The 23,010-nt window shown below is 40.6% G+C and overlaps 1 protein-coding gene across 2 annotated transcripts in view; it reads left to right on the top strand.

Moving 5' to 3' along the window:
• LOC124777176 (tuberin) overlaps positions 1-23,010 on the top strand; it is a 299,285-nt gene that overhangs the window by 239,979 nt on the left and 36,296 nt on the right. For both annotated transcript variants that reach the window (XM_047252485.1, XM_047252487.1), the window contains exons 26-27: positions 8,623-8,762; positions 16,838-17,019. In XM_047252485.1, coding sequence (XP_047108441.1) covers positions 8,623-8,762; positions 16,838-17,019 — 322 coding nt within the window. The remainder of the gene's footprint in view (positions 1-8,622; positions 8,763-16,837; positions 17,020-23,010) is intronic.

Below are 23,010 nucleotides of genomic sequence, written 5' to 3' on the forward strand. Positions count from 1 at the left end.
TGCTATTTGGGGAGCAAAATAACTGATGATGGTCGAAGTAGAGAGGATATAAAATGTAGACTGGCAATGGCAAGGAAAGCGTTTCTGAATAAGAGAAATTTGTTAACACGAGCATAGATTTAAGTGTCATGAAGTCGTTTCTGAAAGTATGTGTATGGAGTGTAGCCATGAATGGAAGTGACACATGGATGATAAATAGTTTGGACAAGAAGAGAATAGAAGCTTTCGTACAGAAGAATGCTGAAGATTAGATGGGTGGATCACATAACTAATGAGGAGGTATTGAATAGAATTGGGGAGAAGAGGAGTTTGTGGCACAACTTGACAAGAAGAAGGGACTGGTTGGTAGGACATGTTCTGAGGCATCAAGGGATCATAAATTTAGCATTGGAGGGCAGTGTGGAGGGTAAAAATCGTAGAAGGAGGCCAAGAGATGAATACATTAAGCAGATTCAGAAGGATGTAGGTTGCAATAAGTACTGGGAGATGAAGAAGCTCGCACAGGATAGAGTAGCATGGAGAGCTGCATCAAACCAGTCTCAGGACTGAAGACAACAACAACAACAACAACATGATTATGTTAGTCTCTAGTTGCTTTTACACGTTTTTATGTTGACAGTGCTTCAGAATTTAATATCATCTGATATTTCTGCAGTTTGTTGTCAATGTTCAGTTCATTCCGCTAGCTTATAATACTTCCCAGGTAACTGAAGTGACTAACTCGTTCCGTTGTTTTGTGTCCTATTATGATCTTAGTCCTCAATAGCTTTGTCCCTTTGGAAGCCATCACTTTTGTTTTTGGAATCGGTATTTTTATATTATATTCTTTAAACATTTGGTTCAGCCTGTAGATGGATCTCTGTAGTGATGTATCTCTATCCTGTATAACTGCAAGATCACCTGCAAAAAAGCACAGTGTTAAAAAAATTCATGTGATAGTCTCAAGCCCGCATTAATTCGTTGTTTCCATGTTTCAATTCTATCACCTTTGTTATTTGCTGAGGATATCCTTTCTTGTGTAATATTTTCCTGTCTGCATGGTTGAAACTTTTCTCTTGGTCTATAAATGCAGTGTGTGTTTCCTTATTGAACTTTCTTTGTTTTCCTATAATTTGTCTAAGTATGAAAACATATCAGTACGGCATGTCACTTTCCTGAAACCATTTTGTTCTTCAAGATAACAGATTTCTGTCAGTAATTTCTAGACATTTCTAGACATCTTGGCGTAATCTTATACACTGTGTCTGCTATTGATATAGTATGATAATTATTGCATTTATATTTTTTTTACCTTTTTTAAGAACTGATATGACATCTGCAACTGTCCATAGTTTTGGGATTTAGCGTCTTTACCAATGTTGTTGTTGTGGTCTTCAGTCCTGAGACTGGTTTGATGCAGCTCTTCATGCTACTCTATCCTGTGCAAGCTTCATCTCCCAGTACTTATTGCAACCTACAGCCTTCTGAATCTGTTTAGTGTATTCATCTCTTGGTCTCCCTCTTCGATTTTTACCCTCCATGCTGCCCTCCAGACTTTACCGATATGTCTTGTATTAATAAAGTAGTCTAAGCTTTAAGAATAATGCCCTGTATTTAAATAATTTTGTGTTTATGCCATTGGTGCCTGATGATTTCCAGTTTTATGTTTTATTCAGGGCCCGTTTAGATCTTTGATTAAGAGATTGCCGTCATATGGTATATCCATTTCGGGGAGGGGGCGGTCCTCCTCCTCTAACGCTTGGCTATCATGACACCAGAGCTGTTTGTAATGTGCAGTCCATTTGTATTCTGGTGTTATATTTAGGTTTGTTAACTCTCTCTTTGTTTTATTTAAATGCTTTATCACCTTGTAAGCTATGGACTGTCATCCATAGATGTCATGTTCAGTTCTGCTCACAAAGTTATATCTCGATTCTTCATCTGTTTTCCTAACAATGGTTTTTACTCTCTTTCTTTTCTCTTTATATTCTTGTTTCGTGGATTATGTTTTCACATGTAAATATATCTGATATGCTCATTCCTTTTCCTCAGCTCTTTCTGCGATATTTTCAGTCTATACTCAAAGTCCCTTCTTCTTTTCTTACTCCTTTTTCCTAATGACTCATTTGCGACCTGTTCAGTACATAGCTTTATATTTTGCCTGTCAGTTTCTTTACTATCGCTTATGTCTGAGTAGTCTAGACAAAGATTGTCTGTTTTGGTATAGATGTCTTATGCTCTCATCCTGTAATAGGTAGACTTTAAAACCATTGTGCCTTTTCGTCTGAGCCTTTTTTATCTTCTTCCATCTAATGAGCATAGCCATTTTTGCTGCTACTAGGATAGTGGTCTGAGTAACTGTCCCTACCTCTGAAACCATGAACATCGTGAACTTACTTGCATATTTTACTGTTCACCATCACATAATCTATTATTGATCTCTGTTACTTCATGTTCCAGGTGTATTAATCTCTGTCTCTCTTGCATTAATATAGACTCTATTGCTTGAGGCAAAATGTACAAGATAATGTCGATTATCACTTATGTGTTGTTCACCAAATGTTTCAACTGTTAGAGGCACTGGGTTATTACCTGTTCTGGAATTTAAATATCCACAGATTAACAGGTGATACATTTTGTTGTGTTTACCTACTTCTCTTTGTAGGGTTTCATAAAAAGCTTCAGTCTATCTTTTTTTCATCTTCAGGAGCATACATCTGTCACTTTTAGATGACCTTGATCTGTTTTGAATCTTGATGTTATGATTGCCGTTTATATAAAAATAATCTTTGATTTTTAGATTTCATTTATTATATTCTAATATAGCCACACCACTACTTGCTTTTCTGTCACGTCCTGCACCACTGTAGATCATTAGGTATCTATCTAAAGCTGCAGGTCCTCTCAGCTTTTTCTTTGTTTCTGAAATTGTTGCAGTATTAATGCTCCTTTGTTTCAGTTCTTCACATAGCCCTGTGTCTTTTAAGAGCAGACTTCTCACATTCCAAGTTGCAATATGGAGCTTTTCCAATATTCCAAATTGTCTGTCATTTTTGTACGTGGGTCTTCTGTTTAATACAGCTATTCCCACATTGATTGTCACTTCGGACTGTACGATGACCAGTCCCAGTTCACATAAAATGTTCACAGGCAAGCACTTAACCTTGCTACTCATTTGTATGCCAGGCACAGAATAATCACAGGACACAATCACTATTGCGTTGTGAGACAACAATCACATTACAATAATGGCTTCATTTTATGAATAAACCTCCTGATGAAATGCACAGATAAATTAATGCCCACAATATTCACACAATACACAACCAGAGTCAGTATCACTTTGAGTTGACTCAGAGATACATTACATAGAGTACAAGTCACTGTATGATATTAAGACATTATATGAGTCATAAGCTTCTACGTCTACATATGTAGATGATGCCAACACAGAAGGCAGTCTTTCACTGAGATGTTGAAAGTGCAGTGACCAAATTTGTACTTGCTGTATAGGCTTTAACACAATAATTTTTAGCCACGAACTCCTGCAGTAAAGTTAACACTGTGATCACTAACTGCAGATTCCAGCAGACTTGTTACGTTTATCTTATAGGTGTGATTGCTAGTTGCAGGTTGGAGATTCTTGGTTGAGATGAGCTATTTAAAAACTAGCTTGTAAACATATTACAATTCCTGAAATGACATATCCATACATATTATAAAAATGAATGTACATACATATGAGGGGCATTCAATAAGTAATGAAACACATTTTTTTTTTCTAAATACAGATTGGTTTTATTCAGGGTTCCAGTAAGCCTCATTATTCCTCACTCTTTTGGCTACAAAATCATGTCTTTCAACATAGTCTCCATTGAATGCAACAGCTTTATGCCACATTACAGGGAGAGTCTGTATGCCCACATGAAACACTCTACTAGTTGGTATAGGAGCTAGTGTCTCGCTGAATCAATAACCTCCCCATCATCCGTGTACTGCTTCCCATGGAATGCATCCTCCGTTGAGCCAAACATGGAAGTAGGAAAATGCAAGATCAGGGTTGTAGGGTGAGTTAGGAAGAAGTGTCAAATGAAGTTTTATGAACTCCTCTTAGGTGTGCATACTTGTGTGAGGCCTTACATTGTCATGGAGGAGGAGGATTTAGATTGCATTTTTGTGGCAATGAAGGTGCCTTAATCGTTTCTTCCATTTCTTGAGGGTAACACAATAAAATTCAGACTTGATGGTTGCATCAAACAGAATAACTCCTTTAGAGTCCCAGAAGACTGTCGCCATGACTTTACCGGTTGAGGGTGCGGCTTTGAACATTTTCTTTGGAGGAGAGGTGGTGTGGCACCATACCATGGGTTGCCATTGGAGAATGAGAGCACTTAGTGACTTGCAACAAACTTGACACACAATTTCAAACTTTTATGAAACTTATTCTCTCTGACAACCCCCACTAAATGATGAAAGGAAGAAAGTTTATTCTTGCTACATTTGTGCTGTTCCTTCAAATAAACTGCCATGTCAGACATAACATTTTAATTTATTACTAACTGTATTCGCAACACATTTTGCAGACAGTATTCTCATATATCACTGAATATACCTGCAAAATTATATCATTGCGTGACACACAGTTAAGAAGACACGATGTTATAAAAACTGAAATGTGTGAAAAATTGCCGCATTATACATGACATTTTAATTTTTATGTCTTTACTACCAGCTCTATTCACAGTACATTTAGCTGACAGTATAAAGGTATATCGCTGAATGTACCAGCAAAATTATGTCACTGTATGACACATTGTTCAGAAGATATATCATAGAGATTGAGCTGCATGAAATCAAAACTGCAGGACAAAATTTGGTACAGATACAGGTGAAATGTGTGTACAAATACACTGAAGAGCCAAAGAAACTGATACACCTGCCTGATAACATGTATGGTCCCCATGAGCATGCAGAAGTGCCACAACATGACATGTCGTGGCCACAACTAATGTCTGAGGCAGTGCTGGATGGAATTGACACCATTAATCTTGCAGGACTGTCCATAAATCCTTAAGAGTATGAGAGGTTGAAGATCTCTTCTGAACAGTACGTTGCAAGGCATCCTAGATACACACAATAATGTTCATGTCTTGGGAGTTTGCTGGCCAAAGCAAGTGTTTGAACTCAAAAGAATGTTCCTGAAGCCACTCTGCAGCAATTTTGGATGTGTGGGCTGTTGCAAATCTGTAGGAATGCACAATGGACATGAATGGATGCAGGTGATCAGTCAGCTTGCTTACATATGTGTCACCTGTCAGGGGCATATCTAGATGTATCAGGGGTCCCATATCACTCCAACTGCACATGTCCCACACCATTACGGGGCCTCCACCAGCTTGAACAGTCTCCTGCTGACATGCAGGAACCATGGATTCATGAGGTTTTCTCCATACCCATACACGTCCATCCACTAGTTACAATTTGAAACGAGACTCGTCCAACCAGGCAACATGTTCCCAGTCATCGACAGTCCAATGTCGGTGTTGAAGAGCCCATGCGAGGCATAAAGCTTTGTGTCATACTGTCATCAAGGGTACATGGTGCTTCGTTGAATGTTTCGCACGCTGACACTTGTTGATGGCCCAGCATTGAAATCTGCAGCAATTTGTGGATGGGTTGCAGTTCTGTCACATTGAATGGTTCTCTTCAGTAGTCGTTGCTCCCGTTCGTGCAGGATGTTTTTCCAGCTCAGCAATGTTGGAGATTTGATGGTTTACCAAATTACTGATGTTCACAGTACACTCGTGAAATGGTCATATCATCAGTACCACAGAGATGCTATCCCTCATCACTCGTGCACTGATTATAACACCACTTTCAAACCCACTTAATTGTTGATAACCTACCATTGCAGCAGCAGTAACCAATCTATCAACTGTGCCAGGCACTTGTCGTCTTATATATATGTGCCATATTTGTTATCTGAGCATGTTGCCATTGTTGAAGCATTCATTCAACTGGCTCTTTTCTGAAAACAAAGAATTTGTTTCAGGAGAAATTTTCAGGACTTACTGTGCCAGCAAAGAGCACCGTTCAAGAATTGATTGGAAAATGGCAGCATAAAGGATCGCTTCAAAATGCTTCCAGGAACAGACCACCACCTGTCTGCACACCTGAATTAAAGAGGCAGGTGTGAGAGATAATGACAAGAAGTCCTTATAAGTCAACCAAGAGACTGAGGCAACATGTGCATGCAAGTGAGAGGAGTGGCAGATGTGTTTTAAGGGGACTGAAGTTAAAACTGACTGGATAAGTGTTTTTCAAGAACTGAAGGAGCCTGATCTGCAGGCGAGAGTGCATTTCTGTTCATGGCTGTTGAGAAATGTTGCCAATTGTATCTTGGAGCCACTAAGACTCATCATGAGTGACAAGGTGTGGTTCCAACTGTCCAGGTACATAAATTCCCAAAACAAACCGATATTGCTGGATAGAAAACCCACACACAAACCGCCAGGTACCCCTGCATGATGAGAAGATTGGTGTTTGGTGTGCCATATCTGCCACACGCGTTATGGGTCCCATGTTTCCGACCACAGCACCGTATTTGGCTGTTTACATGTTTTTGTATTGAATACATATGCCTATACCAGTTTCTTTGTGCTTCAGTGTGTGTGTAAAAGGACATGCGAGTGGCTCAAAGACTTCTTAAATAATAGAACCGCGTATGTTGTCCTTGACAGCGAGTGTTCACAGAGACAAAAGTATTGTGTGAGACCGCTGTTGTTCTCTATATACATAAATGATTTGGCAGAAGGGACGGGCAGCAGTCAGTTGTTTGCTGATGATGCCATGGTGTATATTAAGGTGTCTGTAGGAAGATACAAGACGACTTAGAAAAAATTTACAGTTGGTGTGATGAACGGCAGCCAGGCCTAAAAGTGGAAAAATGTAACTTACTCCAGATGAGTAGGAAGAACAAACCAGTAATGTTCGGATAGAGTATTATTAGTGTCCAGCTTGACAGAGTCAAGTCATTTAAATATCTTGGCTTAACATTGCAAAGCGATATTAGATGGAACGAGCATGTGAAAATTGTGGCAGGGAAAGCAAATGGTCTTCGGTTTATTGAGAGAATTTTAGGAAAGAGTGGTTCACCTGTAAGGGTGATTGCATATAGGATGCTGGTGCAACCTATTCTTGAGTAGTGCTTGAGCGTATGGGATCTATACCAGGTTGGATTGAAGGAAGACATCGAAGCAATTCAGAGGAGGGCTACTAGATTTGTTCCGATAGGTTAACAAAAAAAAGTAAGTATTAGAGAGATGATTCAGGAACTCAAATGGGAATCCCTGGAGGGAAGCTGGCGTTCCTTTTAGGAAACACTATTGGGAAAATTTAGAGAACCAGCATTTGAAGCTGACTGCCGAATGATTCTGCTGCCGCTAACACACGTCGCGCGTAAGGACCATGCAGGTAAGATATGAGACATTAGGACTCATATGTGGAGGCATACAGACAGTATTTTTTCTCTCAATCTATTTGTGAGTGGAGGAAGGGGGAAATGACAACTAATGGTACAGGGTACCCTCTGCCACGCACCTCACAGTGGCTTGCAGGGTATTGATGTAGATGTGAAAATTAGCATTACCTTCTGTAGTAGCGCAGTGTTTAGCTCACCGGATTCGCATTTGTCCGGCCATCTTGATTTAGGATTTCTGTAATTTCCTAAATTGCTTCAGGCAGATGCTGAGATGGTTCTTGTGAAAGGGTGTGGTGGACTTCTTTCCCCATCCTTCCCTAAACCGATGAGAACGATGACCTTGCTGTTTGGTCCCCTCCCCCAACTTCAGCAACCAACCAACCCTCCACAGTAATAATTTCAGTCATCAGTTACTTTTAATTATCATGGTTTCCAGAAAAACTAACTGCACTGTTGGGATTTGCATATTGAAAACTATAGTCTGAATAATAATCCTAAATGAATTTCAGTCTGATTACTGTCTTGGAAGATTCAGACATTATGGAAACAAATACATGAAAGTTGAAAAATGAGTAGGAAAAGCAAAAATTAATTATTGGCAGATGTGTGATCACAGCTGGTAGTAGTGGTTCCCATTTTGCTAGTTTATAAAGTGTGTTTTATCAGTCCATCTTTATCAGTCTTATCTATCAATGCTGCTTTCTCTACTAATTTTCATTCTTCTGTGATTTTTGTTTCAAAGTGCAATTTTTTTTCTATGCGTTTCTAAGCTCAAGTTTGTGGTGGTTTTTCTTCTTCATTCTAATAGCTGTACAAGTGATATGTTCCTTTTCGCAAAGCACTGTAGCCTTACCTTCTGTGACAATGTTTCTGATAAATGTCTGTTATGTGTTTACAATTACAGTTTTTAACTTAAAAAAATAAGAAACAAGTAAAGGTGATACTGCTAAAATGTTCCAGATTATTTTTACTTTTCACGTATATTTAGCAAAATATTTTATCATGCAATGAGAGTGCAGAAACCAACAAAAGGATAACTGTAATTGTGTCAGGTGACATGTGACGCATGATGATGATGATGATGATGATGTACATTAATAATAGGTATGACATTAATATGGTTTTCATAATGAATTTATTACTGTCCTCTTCTCTGATTCCAGTACAAGCCTCTGTTATAGACACTTCAAAGGTTGCTCAGGAGCAACGGCAGCCACTGACAGTTGATACCATTGGCAAGCCAGGACGATCACAGACAGTAGTACCAATGTCACCACAGTTACCACATACTGCTGTTGAAAAGGTATGCAGATTATTATAATAACTGACTTGTTGTTGTTATCAAGTTGGAGTGAATAATCATAATTTACTTGCTGAGTACTACAGTTTAGGAAAATTGAGGTCTTTCGTGCAAGATTTTCACTATAGAAAACTTCTACAGGGTGCAGCACATAAAACTGGCCTGTCATATGCAACGATAATGTTCCAGTGTGTCAATAATAATAGAAAATGAGCATCGCCATCTAAATAATCATAGATGAACTAACCATTTCCTCAGACGTACTGAACTGTGCAGATCTTGGTTGTTGTATAAGGCAACTGCAGCCACAGCCAGTGAAACTTTTTGAAACCAGTTGAGAAAAAGGCCTCGTTGTATGAATCCGTCTTAGTGCGAGTGTGTGCCATATTTGTTATCTGAGCATGTTGTCATTGTTGAAGCATTCATTCACACTGGCTCTTTTCTGAAAACAAAGAATTTGTTTCAGGAGAAATTTTCAGGATGTACTGTGCCAGCAAAGAGCACCATTCAGGAATTGATTGAAAAATGGTGGCATACTGGATCACTTCAAAATGCTTCTAGGAACGGGAGGGGTGGGGGTGGGGGTGGGGGTGGGGGGGCTGGTGTCTTATGAGGAGCTCTGTCTTCTTCACGACATGAGATTATAAAGTTGGTGTTTAACTTGAAACCTATGCAGCAAGCGTTGGGACTTAAATTGTTTCATAAGTCCATTTCACTCCATGATGTGTAATTATTCTGTACATGAGGTCATAGAAGAACTTCAAAGCTTTTATAGGGAAATATGTTGATGTACATTGTGGACTTAACAGTTTGATCATTTAGTTACGAATTGTGATGGATGCTTTGAATTAGAACTTGTGAATTTGGCTGCCAGCTAGCATTGGTTAGATAACCAGTGGTACTAAACAGAGTTGTTTTTTAATCAATCAACTATTGTAGTCAAAAGTAATTCGTTTACCTCCTAGCTCACTTGATAAAATCAATGCCAGCTACATTTATTTATTTATTTATATTGCAGTTACCAAGTCTACGAAGACTGTTATAACCTTGTCATTTTTTTTTTAAGTGTTTTTGCATTGGTGTGCAATGAATCTAGACAACAACTGATGGGTCAACACATTTCCAGTAAATCCAATCTTGCTTTTATGTTCTCCTCCTGTAATATATTTATTAACTTATTTTGTGTAATAGGAAATCCAGGATGGAATAATGACAATATTATGAAAAGGATAATTGCTAATTATCATGTAGCAGAGATGTTGATGCACACAGACAGGCGCAACAAAAAGTGCACCCACAGACTTTTTACCTCCCCCCCCCCTCCCCTAGCTGTGCCCTCAATTTAATTTCCCGACTGCACCTAGCTGTCCTACCCTTTCTCCACCTTGTCCCTGTATGCTCCTGCAAGCAGCACTTTACTCCCCTCACCCCTGCCCCAGCCTCCCTCCTTATCCCCACCACCTGAATTGCTTCTCCAATCATGTGCAGTTACTCGGAGTCTGGCCTTGGCAGCCAAGGACTGTGTGTGTGTGTGTGTGTGTGTGTGTGTGTGTGTGTAATTCAGAAGAAGGCCCTCTGGCTGAAAGCTACTTGTTCAGTAGTCTCTTTGTTGTGCCTGCTTGTGACTCAACATCTTCACTATATGGTGAGTATCAATTTATCATTTTCATAATAAACTTACTTTGTGTGTCAGATAGCTGATCCATCCACAGAAATATGGAAGAACGAACCCCATGAACCGCTTGAGGGGCATAAACACTATTAAGCATACATCTATTTCTTTAATTAGTTGTACGGTAAGAAGTTCTGAAATATTAGATATAATATTCCACAACAACATTTAATTCCACCCTGCTGTTTTATCTCAATCATGGTGGTGTGGTGTTCAGTCCAGAGACTGGTTTGATGCAGCTCTCCATGCTACTCTATCCTGTCCAAGCTTCATCATCTCCAAGTACCTACTGCCACCTACATCCTTCTGAATCTGCTTAGTGTATTCATCTCTTGGTCTCCCTCTATGATTTTTACCCTCCACACTGCCCTCCACTACAAAATTGGTGATCCCTCAATGCCTCAAACTTGTCCCTCCAACTGATCTCTTTTTCTAGTCAAGTTGTGTCACAAATTCCTCTTCTCCCCAATTCTACTCAGTATCTCCTCATTATTTACGTGATCTATCCATGTAATCTTTACATTCTTCTTTAGCACCACATTTTGAAAGCTTCTGTTCTCTTTTTGTCTAAACTATTTATTGTCCACATTTCACTTCCATACATGGGTACATTCCATACAAATACTTTCAGGAAAGACTTGCTGAGGCTTAAAGCTAAACTCAGTATAAACAAACTTCTCTTCTTCAGAAATGCTTTCCTTGCCATAGCCAGTCTACATTTTATATCCTCTCTACTTTGACAATCCTCATTTATTCTGCTTCCCAGATAGCAAAACTCATCTACTACTTTAAGTGTCTCATTTCCTATTCTAATTCCCTCAGCATCACCTGATTTAATTCTACTACATTCCATTATCCTTGCTTTGCTTTTGTTGCTGTTCATCTTACATCCTCCTTTCCGTTCAACTGCTCTTCCAGGTGCTTTGCTGTCTCTGACAGAATTACAATGTCATTGGCAAACCTCAGAGTTTTTATTTCTTCTCCACGTATTTTAATTCCTACTCCAAATTTTTCTTTTGTTTGCTTTACTGCTTACTCAGTATACAGGTTGAATAACATCGGGGCTAGGCTACAACCCTGTCTCACTCCCAGCCCAACAACTGCTTCCCTTTTGTGCCCCGTGACTCTTATATCTACCATTTGGTTTCTGTGCAAAATGGAAATAGCCTTTCGTTCCCTGTATTTGACCCTCACCATCTTGAGAATTTGAAAGAGAGTATTCCAGTCAACATTGTCAAAAGATTTCTTTAAGTCTTCAAATCCTAAAAATGCAGGTTTGCCTTTCCTCAATCTATCTTTTAAGATAAATCATAGGGTCACTGTTCCCTCATGTTTTCCAACATTTCTATGGAATCCAAACTGATCTTCCCCAAGGTCAGCTTCTACTGGTTTTTCCATTCGTCTGTAAAGAATTTGTGTTAGTATTTTGCTTCCATGACTTATTAAACTGATAGTTCAGTAATTTTCACACCTATCAACACCTGCTTTCCTTGTGATTTGAATTATTATATTCTTCTTGATGTCTGAGGTTATTTTGCCTGTCTCATACACCTTACTTACCAGATGGTAGAGTTTTGTCATGGCTAGCTTTCCCAAGGCTCTGTCATTTTAATGGAATGTTGTCTACTCCTGGGGTCTTGTTTCAACTTAGCCATTTCAGTGCTCTTTCAAATTGTTCACACAGTATCGTATCTCCCATTTCATCTTCATTTACATCCTCTTCCATTTCCACAATATTGCCTTCAAGTACTTCACCATTGTATAGGTCCTCTATATATATACTCCTTCTACCTTTCTGCTTTCACTTATTTGCTTAGGACCGGTTTTCCACCTGAGCTCTTGGTACTGATACAAGTGGTTCTCTTTTCTCCAAAGGTCTCTCTAATTTTTTGTAGGCAGTATCTATCTTACCCCTAGTGATATATGCCTCTGCATCCTTTCATTTGTCCTCTAGCCATCCCTACTTAGCCGTTTTGCACTTCCTGTCAATTTCATTTTTGAGACGTTTGTATTCCTTTTTGCCTACTTCATTTACTGCATTTTTATATTTTCTCCTTTCATCAATTAAATTCCATATCTCTTCTGGTACCCAAGGATTTCTTCTAGCCCTCATCTTTTTACCTACTTGATCCTCTGCTGCCTTTACTATTTCATCTCTCAAAGCTACTCATTCTTCTTATTCTGTATTTCTTTCTGCCATTCTCGTCAGTCATTCCCTATTGCTCTCTGAAACTCTCTACAACCTTTGGTTCTTTCAGTTTATCCAGGTCCCATCTCCTTAAATTCCTACCTTTTTGCAGCTTCTTCAGTTTTGATCTACAGTTCATAGTCAATACATGTAGCCAGGGTCCACATCTGCCTCTGGAAATGTCTTACATTTAAAACTTGGTTCCTAAATCTCTGTCTTACCATTATATAATCTATCTGAAACCTTCCAGTGTCTTCAGGTTTCCTCCATGTATAAAACCTTTCGTGATTCTTAAATCAAGTGTTAGCTATGATTAAGTGCAAAATTCTACCAGACGGGTTCCTCTTTCATTCCTTACTCCCATTCCATATTCACCTATGGCTTATTCTTCTCTTCCCTTTTCTACTATCAAATTCCAGTCCCCCATGACTATTAAATTTTCGTCTCCCTTCACTACCTGAATAATTCTTTTATCTCATCATAAATTTCTTCAGTCTCTTCGTCATCTGCCTAGCTAGTTGGCATATAAACTTGTACTACTATGGTAGGTGTGGGCTTCATGTCTATCTTGGCTACCATTATGCATTCACTATGCTGTTTGTAGGAGCTTACCCGCACTCCTGTTTTTTTATTCATTATTAAACCTGCTCCTGCATTACCCCTATTTGATTTTGTATTTATAACCCTGTATTCACTCAGAAGCCTTGTTCCTCCTGCCACCGAACTTCACTAATTCCCATTATATCTAACTTCAATCTATCCATTTCCCTTTTTAAATTTTCTGACCTTCCTGCCCAATTAAGGGATCTGACATTCCACACTCCAATCCATAGAATGCCAGTTTTGTTTCTCATGATAATGATGTCCTCCTGAATAGTCCCCACCTGTAGATCCAAATGGGGGACTATTTTACCTCAGGAATATTTTACCCAAGAGGACACCATCATCATTTAATCATACAGTAAAGCTGCATGCCCTCAGAAGAAATTACAGCTGTTGTTTCCCCTTGCTTTCAGCTGTTCACAGTACCAGCACAGAAAGGCCCTTTTTGGTTAATTTTACAATGCTAGACCAATCAATCATCCAGACTGTTGCCCCTGCTACTACTGAAAAGGCTGCTGCCCCTCTTCAAGAATGACATGTTTGTCTGGCCTCTAAACAGACACCCCCTCTGTTGTGGTTGCACCTATGGTACTGCTATCTGTATCGCAGAGGCATGCAAGCCTCCCCACCAACAGCAAGGTCCATGGTTCATCCCATAGTATTAAAATTACAAAAATACTACAAAATTGTAAATTTTGTTAAATCCGATATTGTTATGATCAGATGGTTTACTATCCAGTCTTTTGGTTGTAAATTTCTGGTTCTGTTTGTTGTTGTTGTTGTTGTTGTTGTTGTTGTTGTTGGTGGTGGTGGTCATCATCATCATCATCTTCTTCTTCTTCTTCAGTATAAAGATTGTTTTGATGCAGCTTTCCTTTTCAGTCTGCCCTGTGCAAGCCTCTTCATCTCTGCATAACTATTGCAACCTAAATCCACTTGACTCTGCTTACAGTCAAGCCTAGGTCTCTCCTGCCTGCTTCCTAATTTGAATTATTACATTTTTCTTAAAGTGTGACTATTTCTCCTATCTCATATCTTACATGCCAGTTGGAATAGTTTTGTCATGGTATGTTCTCCCAAGATCTCAACAATTCTGAGGGAAAATAATTTACTGTTTCAATCCATTGGCATTGTTTTGACCTAGGTCTTTCAGTACTTTGTCAAACTTTCCTTGCATTATAATTGTCCCATTTGCTCTTCATTTACCACCTCTTTTTTCCCATAACATTGTCTTCAATTTTGTTTCATTTTTCTAGTGTTTCATATATCTCTTTTACTTTGCACCTCCTAGCTTGCCATCTTGGTCTATTGATATTCATATTGCTGCTTCTATTCTCTCAAAAGATTTCTTTAATTACCCTATATGTAGCATTTTTATTTCCTGTAGTCATGCATGCTCCTACAGTTTTGCATTTTTCATCTAGCATTTCCTGCTTTTCCACTTTCTATCAGTCTCATTTTTTAGATATCTCTCCTCACTTTAGCCTGCTTAATTTGTTGCATTTTTTTCCTGTTGTCAGTTAAATTCAATATCTCATATGTTATACAATGATTTCTGGTGGACCTTGTGTTTCGGACCTTCTGCATCCTTCACTATTTCATCTTCCTATCACATTCCTTTCCCCATTTTGGTCAACAGTAACTTTATTTTTGAAGCTTTGGTTCTTTTAACTTATTCAGATCCCATCTCCCTTATTACCTAACTTTCTGAAATTATGCCAGGTTCAATCTGCTCATCATAACCAATAAAATACACTCCGAGACCACATCTGCTCTTCAAAATCTCGTTTTGAAATCTGTGGCTACAACCATATAATCTATCTTAAACCTTCCACTGTCTTCAACTCTTCATTTTTTTTACATCCATGTTCTCCATATATTTTCCCTTCTCTTCTTTTTCCTGCTATTGAATTCCAGTCCCTACCACCACTAAAATTTTGTCTTCCTTAACTAACTGGTTAATTTCTTTTATTCCAGCATACATTTTACAATCTCTTCATCTGCCGAACTAGTAGGCGTATTCACTTGTACTACTGTGGTGAATCTTGGCTTTGTGTATATCTGGCTATAATAAGACATTGACTATGCTGTTCACAGTAGATCTGCATTACATTTATTTGATTTTGTGTTGACAACCCTGTACTCTTATGACTAGACTTCCTGTTCTTCAAGCCACTCGACTCCATTAAGTCCCACTGCACACAGTTTCAGCCTGTCCACTTCGCTCTTCAAATTCTCGAACCTACCTAGCCAATTTTTCTGATAACATCATCTTGATTAGTCCCTGCCTGGAAATCGGAATGGTGGACTATTTCACCTCTTGAACATTTTACCCAAGAGCATGCCATTGTCATAAATCAATATACTGAGTGGTGCTGTATTCCCTCAGAAAATATGATGGCTCTAATTTCCCCTTGCTTCCACTGTTTGCAGTGCCATCATTTCAGGGCCATTTTGGTTAATGTTAAAGAGCCAGATCAATCACCCAGACCATGGAAATTGGTTATTCTCTTCTACATCCAACATGAACCTGTTGTTTTGGTGCAAAAAGTGTAGGAAATGCTGTTACCCATGTGTCCAGAGATGAACTTATTATGTCTTGGAAGAAACTTTAGGTTTGTGGACCACTAATTCAAGGACTTCTTTTCAGATGCCTCCGTAAAAATGTTGGCTTCCAGTGGTGATAACAGGGAGCCCATTGCTGTTGTATTGGTCTGCTTATAGTAATTTCTGCCAAACAGGAAGTAGGTTGATGTGAGAATGAATTCAAAGAATTTCATTAGTGATGGACTAAAGTTCTCTCCTATGAGATTGTTTGTCCCTTAGATACAATCTAATGGGGGAGGGGGGTATTCTGGTATTCTTGGCCTATCAGAGGTTGTGTACCACACAAAAGGCACTGAATTCCTTATGTTGTGCTGCATTTGGCAGTAAAGGGGCTGAGCGTTGCTATCGGGTGTTTTGCTCTCTCATATATTGGTGCTTTGATGTTGCTGAAGTTGGCATCCCTTCTTTATGGTCTTCAGTCTTGGAAGTGCAGCTGCTGTTCATATGGTTGGTAGAACTGTTTTCTGTTCTGTAGGAATCATTCTCTAGTAGGCTCTACATTTTCTGTTTCTGTGCTTCAAACTGTTGTAGGATTGTAGTATTTCCATTGTCTGCTGGGAGAGTGATTCCCCAAGTCTCCTTGGAGGCATGTTAAGTGCTCTCCTCTCCCCTGTGCAGAAGATTGGCTTCAGTGGAAAAACCATTGTAAATGTATAGCATGTTTCATGTTATCTCCATATGTGTCCCATGGAAGAGTAACAACAACCTATTCCACCTAACTGATAAAATCAGCTATCAGAAGTGTCATCAGTGTTGGTGTAATATTTAGGCTTTTTCTGATTGGAGATAAGGTTATAGTGTCAACTTAGAATCCATATGCATATCAGAAATTTCTATCCCCTACTTGTCTATAAAAAAGATTTTTCACTTATCAGAAGTAACCCCAAAAAATCTGTAAATCCCTACATTGTTTCCCTGTTCTTAAGCGTTATAAAAAAGTATGTCATGTTGCTGTCTGAATACAGATATAATTGTAATATCTTTATCCTTCATTACAATGTTTCACAGGTAGGACACACAAAGGAGGAACTATCAAGGCCTGATTCTTTGCCGCCTCTGAAACGGGATCGTGTGCACACAATTTCAGTTATGTCACCAGTTAGAAAGCCACGAAGCAACTGGGGAATGGCAGCAGTGCGTGATACATCACCACGAGGAAGAGAGGCACCACGCTCAGGAATCAGTCCCAGGTAAGAACAAACTTTAGTATAAGAGGTTTATGAATGTACATAATTGCAGTCTACAAGAAATCAGTGTAAATAAAGGAGAATGTCAGCAAGACAGATAATGAGGGGGAACAAGGTATTTTTCCTATTATTGAAATCTAGTCCCTACCAGAACTAAAATTTTGTGTTCCTAAACTAACTGATTAATTTCTTTTATTCCAGCATACATTTTTGAATCTCTTCATCTGCAGAGCAAGTAGGCATATTCACTTCTACTACTTTGGTGAATCTTGACTTTTTGTATGTCTGGGTATGGTAAAGCATTAACTGTGCTGTTCATACTGAGTGTTAAGAGTGGTGCCTAACAGAATTTTACTCAAGTTTCAGAATGATGAGTATTGAATGACACCAAAATAATAGGAGGTCTGAAAGGAGAGATCAGCATTCCTTATTAACTAGCAAAATAATTAAACCACTTCTGGTTTAGCAGAGTCATTTTGGTTACAATGTTGTAGCCTGCTGAATATTAGCTAGTGCACACGTCATTACTGTGTCTGAGATTTGAATATAAAACTGAAACTAACAATAGAAAAAAATTATCCAGAAATTGTAGTAAAGCTAGTTAAAATTACATCACTTTTGAATTGTTGAGTACCATTCTACATCTTCATCACTACCCTGCATTTCATAATTAAGTGCTTGTCACCTAATGTGTCTGTCCTGCGCAGTCGGTGGCTGCTCTACACTGCTTAACTCCTCCTTAGATTATGCATCACTTTGGCAGTCTCTGGAAGGTTCCGTACTCTGCTGCTATACCTAAATAAGTGGAACACTGTGGAAACCCTGTCTGTCAGTGATTTTAGCTCATGGTGGTGGTGGAGAAAGCTATTGAAAGCATATGTGTAACATGTTGATTCTGCAGAATAACATGCTCCACTTCTAATCACTGAGGTCAATGAAGGATATTCATGGAAATTGGAAACATTGTTTAAGTAGTTGTCAAGTGTGGAACATCCCACTGTGTGCGCTCTGGTGTGTCATATGTGCAGGGATGTTTGAAAGATGTCACAGAACATCGACAAGGTGTGATGGCAAGTGAGCATCTCCACTTGCTAGGAAGGGTCACTTACACTTACACTTTGGTGTTGTGATTTGGCATTGCCTTGGAAGTCATGGAGCAGAGGGTGCGGCCAATAATCTCAATGCTACAACAGTTGAAGATTATATGAGAACTGTCTTTCTGTAATATCATATTAGCACATCAGTATATGTTGCGATCTAGTTTGAATTACAAGTTAAGAGAGACTTGTTTCGCTCAAAATGGGAAATAAGGCCGTACAGTGGAAACGATTCACTTATAATATAGAATATTTATCACAAAATGTCTGTCATTTTAGTAGCTCGAATAGATTGGAGCTATCTTTTGGCACCCTACATTTTGGGGAGGTGAAGAGGTCCATTGTCTAGAGGTCCACAACAGAGAATAACTTCAAGAATGGTGACTGCATAATGTTTGTAAGGTAAAAGTTGGGACATACATCAGCCAACTGACAGAGTATGTAGTGGACTACAAGTAGGGAGGCCTAACTCGCATAGCAAAACCCAGTATTGGTGTCATAATCATAGTTTAACTATACGACATCTCTGCTCTGAACTCCAACTTCCCCCCTGTCGCCTCTTTTCAGGGAGCAATCATCTATGCCCCCATGGCATGTACTCTGACCACAGATCTGTCTCAATTTAGCCTTTGCACAAAAAGGTTCAGTTGGACGAACCGTTTTTGCGTCCACACATGCAAGGTGCAGTGAACTACACTCCTTGCTGAATGGATGCAGTGTCTTCAATACTGAATTGGTGGCGATCGAACAAGCTCTTCGCCATGCTCGTTCTTGTACTGACAAGATGCTTCTAATCTGCAGAAACCTCCCGAGCAGCCTTCAGGCTATTAAACAAGTGCTACCCTTTCACCCCTTAGGCACGACTATCCAGAATCTTCTGTCTGACCTCCATCAAGCTGGATGAACAGTCATCTTCGTTTGGATTCCTGGGCAGGTCGGGATCTCGGAGAATGAGCATGCCAACTACTTGGCAAAGTTGGTCAATTTTGGAAAAGGGGGTCTCCGATCTGGACCTTCAATTGACTCTATGCTATCAACTGTTGGATGTCTGAAAATTGGAATGGTTCATTCTGAACTCCCCAAACAAACTGAGGGCAATAAAGGAGACCAGAACCACATGGCAGTCTTCCCTACACACTTTGTGCAGGGAATGTCCTCTGTCAGCTATGTAGTGCCCACACTGTGCTGACCCACAGGCACATCCTCTGACGTGAGGACCCACATTACTGCTGACGTGATGGCCACCTAATGGTGGCCCACATCCTACTAGACTGCCCAAATTTGGTTGCTTTGCAACGATATCTTAACTTCTTGACACACCATCTCTGGTTCTAGCAGATGATGCCAAAGCAGCTGACCTGGTTTTACATTTCACCTGTGAAGGTGGTTTGTACTCATCTCTGTGAGATGAGGCACTGTGATCTCATTGACTGCCTGAGGCCTTGGAGCCACACCCCTCACCTACTCTGGCCCAGGGGTCTCATGGCTACCCTCGCTCAGTGGTCTAACTTGGCCTGTACGCTACCTATTTTTTTTGTCTCCTTTTTCTTTTGTGTTTGCTGTTTTCAATGTTTTATCTTTCCTCAACTTTCGTCACTGTCTGTGTTGCACATTTCCTTGGGGGTAATAGACTGTGAGCTGGTGCTGGTGGGATGCAAAGGGTGTGTCTCCCACCACATACCACGCTCTGGGGACCCCCAACTGCATTCTGAGTAAAGCAGCTTGCCCACCTACCCCCTCTCACTCCCCTCCTACTTCTCCTTTGTTTTATATCTGTCCTATTGCATCTTGCTTACAATTATTGGGCTTCTCAGGATTTGCCTTTTGTATGCTTCTTCTGAGGGTTATTGTTGGTTCGACACATGTAGAATCAAAGGACTGATGACCTCACACGTTGGTCCCTTTAACTCCAGCCAACCAACCAGCCAGACACAGGTGTAGTCAACTTGCACACCAGTAAGACTAATCCGATTCTTATCTGAAGAGTCCTTAAATATGACATTGTTGTCTAAGGAAGTTTTCCTTGCAAGAGCATTGTTAATGGACATAGACGTAATGACACTTGGGGATAGTTTCACTTCTTCCATCGATACATCCAGCAAGATGATAGGAGTCACATCCTGTGTTTCCAAATGCCAGTCCACTGGATCAGCCAGGCCTAATGGCCAGCCAAATCTTACAGTGGACTGTCTGTTTTGTCAGTAACAGACTGCTTATTGGTCACAGACGTATAAGAGAGTCTACCAGCATACAGTTGGTATGAGGCTTTACTCTCATATATTTGCAATTATCCAGTAATGCATTCTTGCTGAGCTGTAATGATATTTTATGTGCCAGTTGTGTTAGAATACTGGCAAGTTCTAGATCTCTGATCAGTTGACATGTATCCCTGGTGTTGCTGCTGTGCCCTCTTGTAATGTCTTGTGGTTCCTGGCTGGATAAGGAGGGGGTGGTATGATAGGTGTGTGGCTGGTTTCCTCTCATTACAACAAAAAATACACACGTGGTTAAAATACACTTCATTACAGGAACCAATTGAGTACTTAACTTCAGTGATGTCCAATCTGAAGTTGTGAGGTTAACAGCAATGAAGTAACATGTACTAATTCTTCAATCTTCTCTGTGTCCATATCACAGCTCTATACAGTAACTAACGTTCCCTCAAAGCTAGCTAAGGTGTGAGGTGACAACTATCACTGTGGAAACTTAGAGCGACATATTGAGGTGCAACGCTAACTGAGTCCCAATCCAATTTACTGAGGCACTGAAATTGAGAGATTGAGCCAGCTTGGTTGGCGGCAACAGCCAATATGCAGTCTGTGCTGTGGGCGTTATTGATGCATAGCCTGGGGGCATGTCTTGGTCTTCGCTTGTCGTAGGCGCACTTAGTTCAGCACTTGCTATACAAGGTTTCCTAGTGCGAATCCATGTGCTGGCATACACCAGCCCTCCCCCCCCCTCCCCTCCCCCCCCCCCCCCCCCCAATGTCGCACTGTTGGTGTGTACTGGAGATGGGAACGACAATGGGGTAAGGGTGGGGGGGGGGGAGGTGGCAGGAAGCTAGATGAAGAGATGAGCTGGGAGCCGTAGCCGTGTTGCAAGAGCAGAGGAACGTCCTCCCGAAAACACTGCCCAGGATACACGTCTACTCCTGAGGGTGTCCCCTGGGGCGATGACAGCGATGGTGATGGCTGGTCCAGCTCCATCAGGTCTGAGAGCAGCAATGGCGGAGGTGAGGGTGCAACATTAATTGGCTCATCCTGGGGTTTCGTGGCAGCACCAGCGGGCAGTTGTGAATGTCGCGTGATCCCACGAGGCCGTGAATCGGGGGGGAGGGGGGGGGGGGGAAGTAGCAAAATCAAGGGGCAAACAAAAAATGCTAATTCGATTGTGGTGACAGTGCTGCAAACCATTGGGAGCTGCAATTAGATACAAATATCTGCCAGTGCATTTCTGGATCTTGCCTTGCTCCCAGCACTGATGTTGGCCAAAAATCCTGTAAAGAAGAAGACTACACAGTGGAAAATGATACTTTGGACCACCGGTGGCGCTGAATGCTGCGGTGGGTGGATCAGCATCCGATGGCGGTGGCCCTGCAGAAGTTCCGCCAATGGTGGTCCGTCGTGTGGGTGGGAGTGATAGGAGGCAAGAAAGACTTGCAGCGCCTGTTCCCTTGTGTGGGAGGTGGAAAGCTGGGCCATCTGTTGTTTGAATGTGCGTACATAGCATTCTGCTTCTCCATTGGACTAGGGGTGAAATGGAGCTCTTGTTAGATGACGAATGCCATTTCGTTCACAAAACTGGTCAAAATCACGTGAACGGAACTGTGGTCCATTATCCGACACAAGCACTTCTGGCAAACCTTCTATGCAAAATTGTAGGACAACCCTTCAATGCTGTTGGGTGATGTAGTAGAAGCCATAGGCACTAAAAATTGGAACTTGCTAAAAGAGTCTACCACTATGAGCCAATGAGTGTTCAAAAATAGTCCTGCAAAGTCTATGTGCATTCGTTGCCACGGGGTTTGAGTCTTAGGCCAAGCTGTGAATGTCTGTGGCGGAGCTGATTGTTTGTCCATGCATGCGGGACACTGTGATGTCATCTGTTTAATGTGGGCATCCGTGCCATGCGAAGTACAGTGCTAGCACGCTAACTTTTTAGTGTGAACAATTCCCCTGTGTCCTTGGTGAAGCAGTTGTAACACACCCTTTTATAATACTGTGGGAATGAGCACACACGATCGTCCACTGTCAGATTGTACTAAGATCACACCTTGTGGTACTGAAAGGTTATGCCAATGCATTGTTGAGTTGTGAATGCTGTTCAGTGAGTGAGGCCAAGACATGTGAATGTAATGCAACAAACTCTTGAGATTGGGGTCCGCTTCTGTGGCCTGTGCAATTTTTCCGTAATTCAATGGTAAAGATTGCAGCAATTCAGAGTCCTGCACATTGACCTGCCAACAAGATGCATCAGAGGAATCAAAATCAGAGTCGGGGCTGATCGGAAGGTGAGACAGGGCGTTAGCATTGCACTGCTATGTCGTAGGTCTGTACACAATTTAATACTGATACTGGAATAGAGGCAGTGCCCACCATTCCAGTTTTTGAGCAGTACGCGTAGGAACCAGCTTTGACGGATGAAACAAGGACTGCAAAGGCTTGTGGTCTGTCTCTAAATGGAACTTGCGACAAAACAGATAGTGATGGAATTTGGTCATACCATCCACAATAGCAAGAGCTTCTTTTTCAATCTGAGAATAATTGCACTGAGTTTGAGTTAGCAGCTTTGCGGAAGAAGCTATAGGTCTGTCTTGTGCACCAATTCTGTCTGAAAGCACAGTGCCTTTTCTGTAAGAGGAAGTGTCTACTTGCAAAATCACTGGTTTGGTAGGATC

The sequence above is a fragment of the Schistocerca piceifrons genome, chromosome 2, assembly GCF_021461385.2.
Source record: "Schistocerca piceifrons isolate TAMUIC-IGC-003096 chromosome 2, iqSchPice1.1, whole genome shotgun sequence".
Classification (NCBI taxonomy): Eukaryota; Metazoa; Arthropoda; class Insecta; order Orthoptera; family Acrididae; genus Schistocerca; species Schistocerca piceifrons.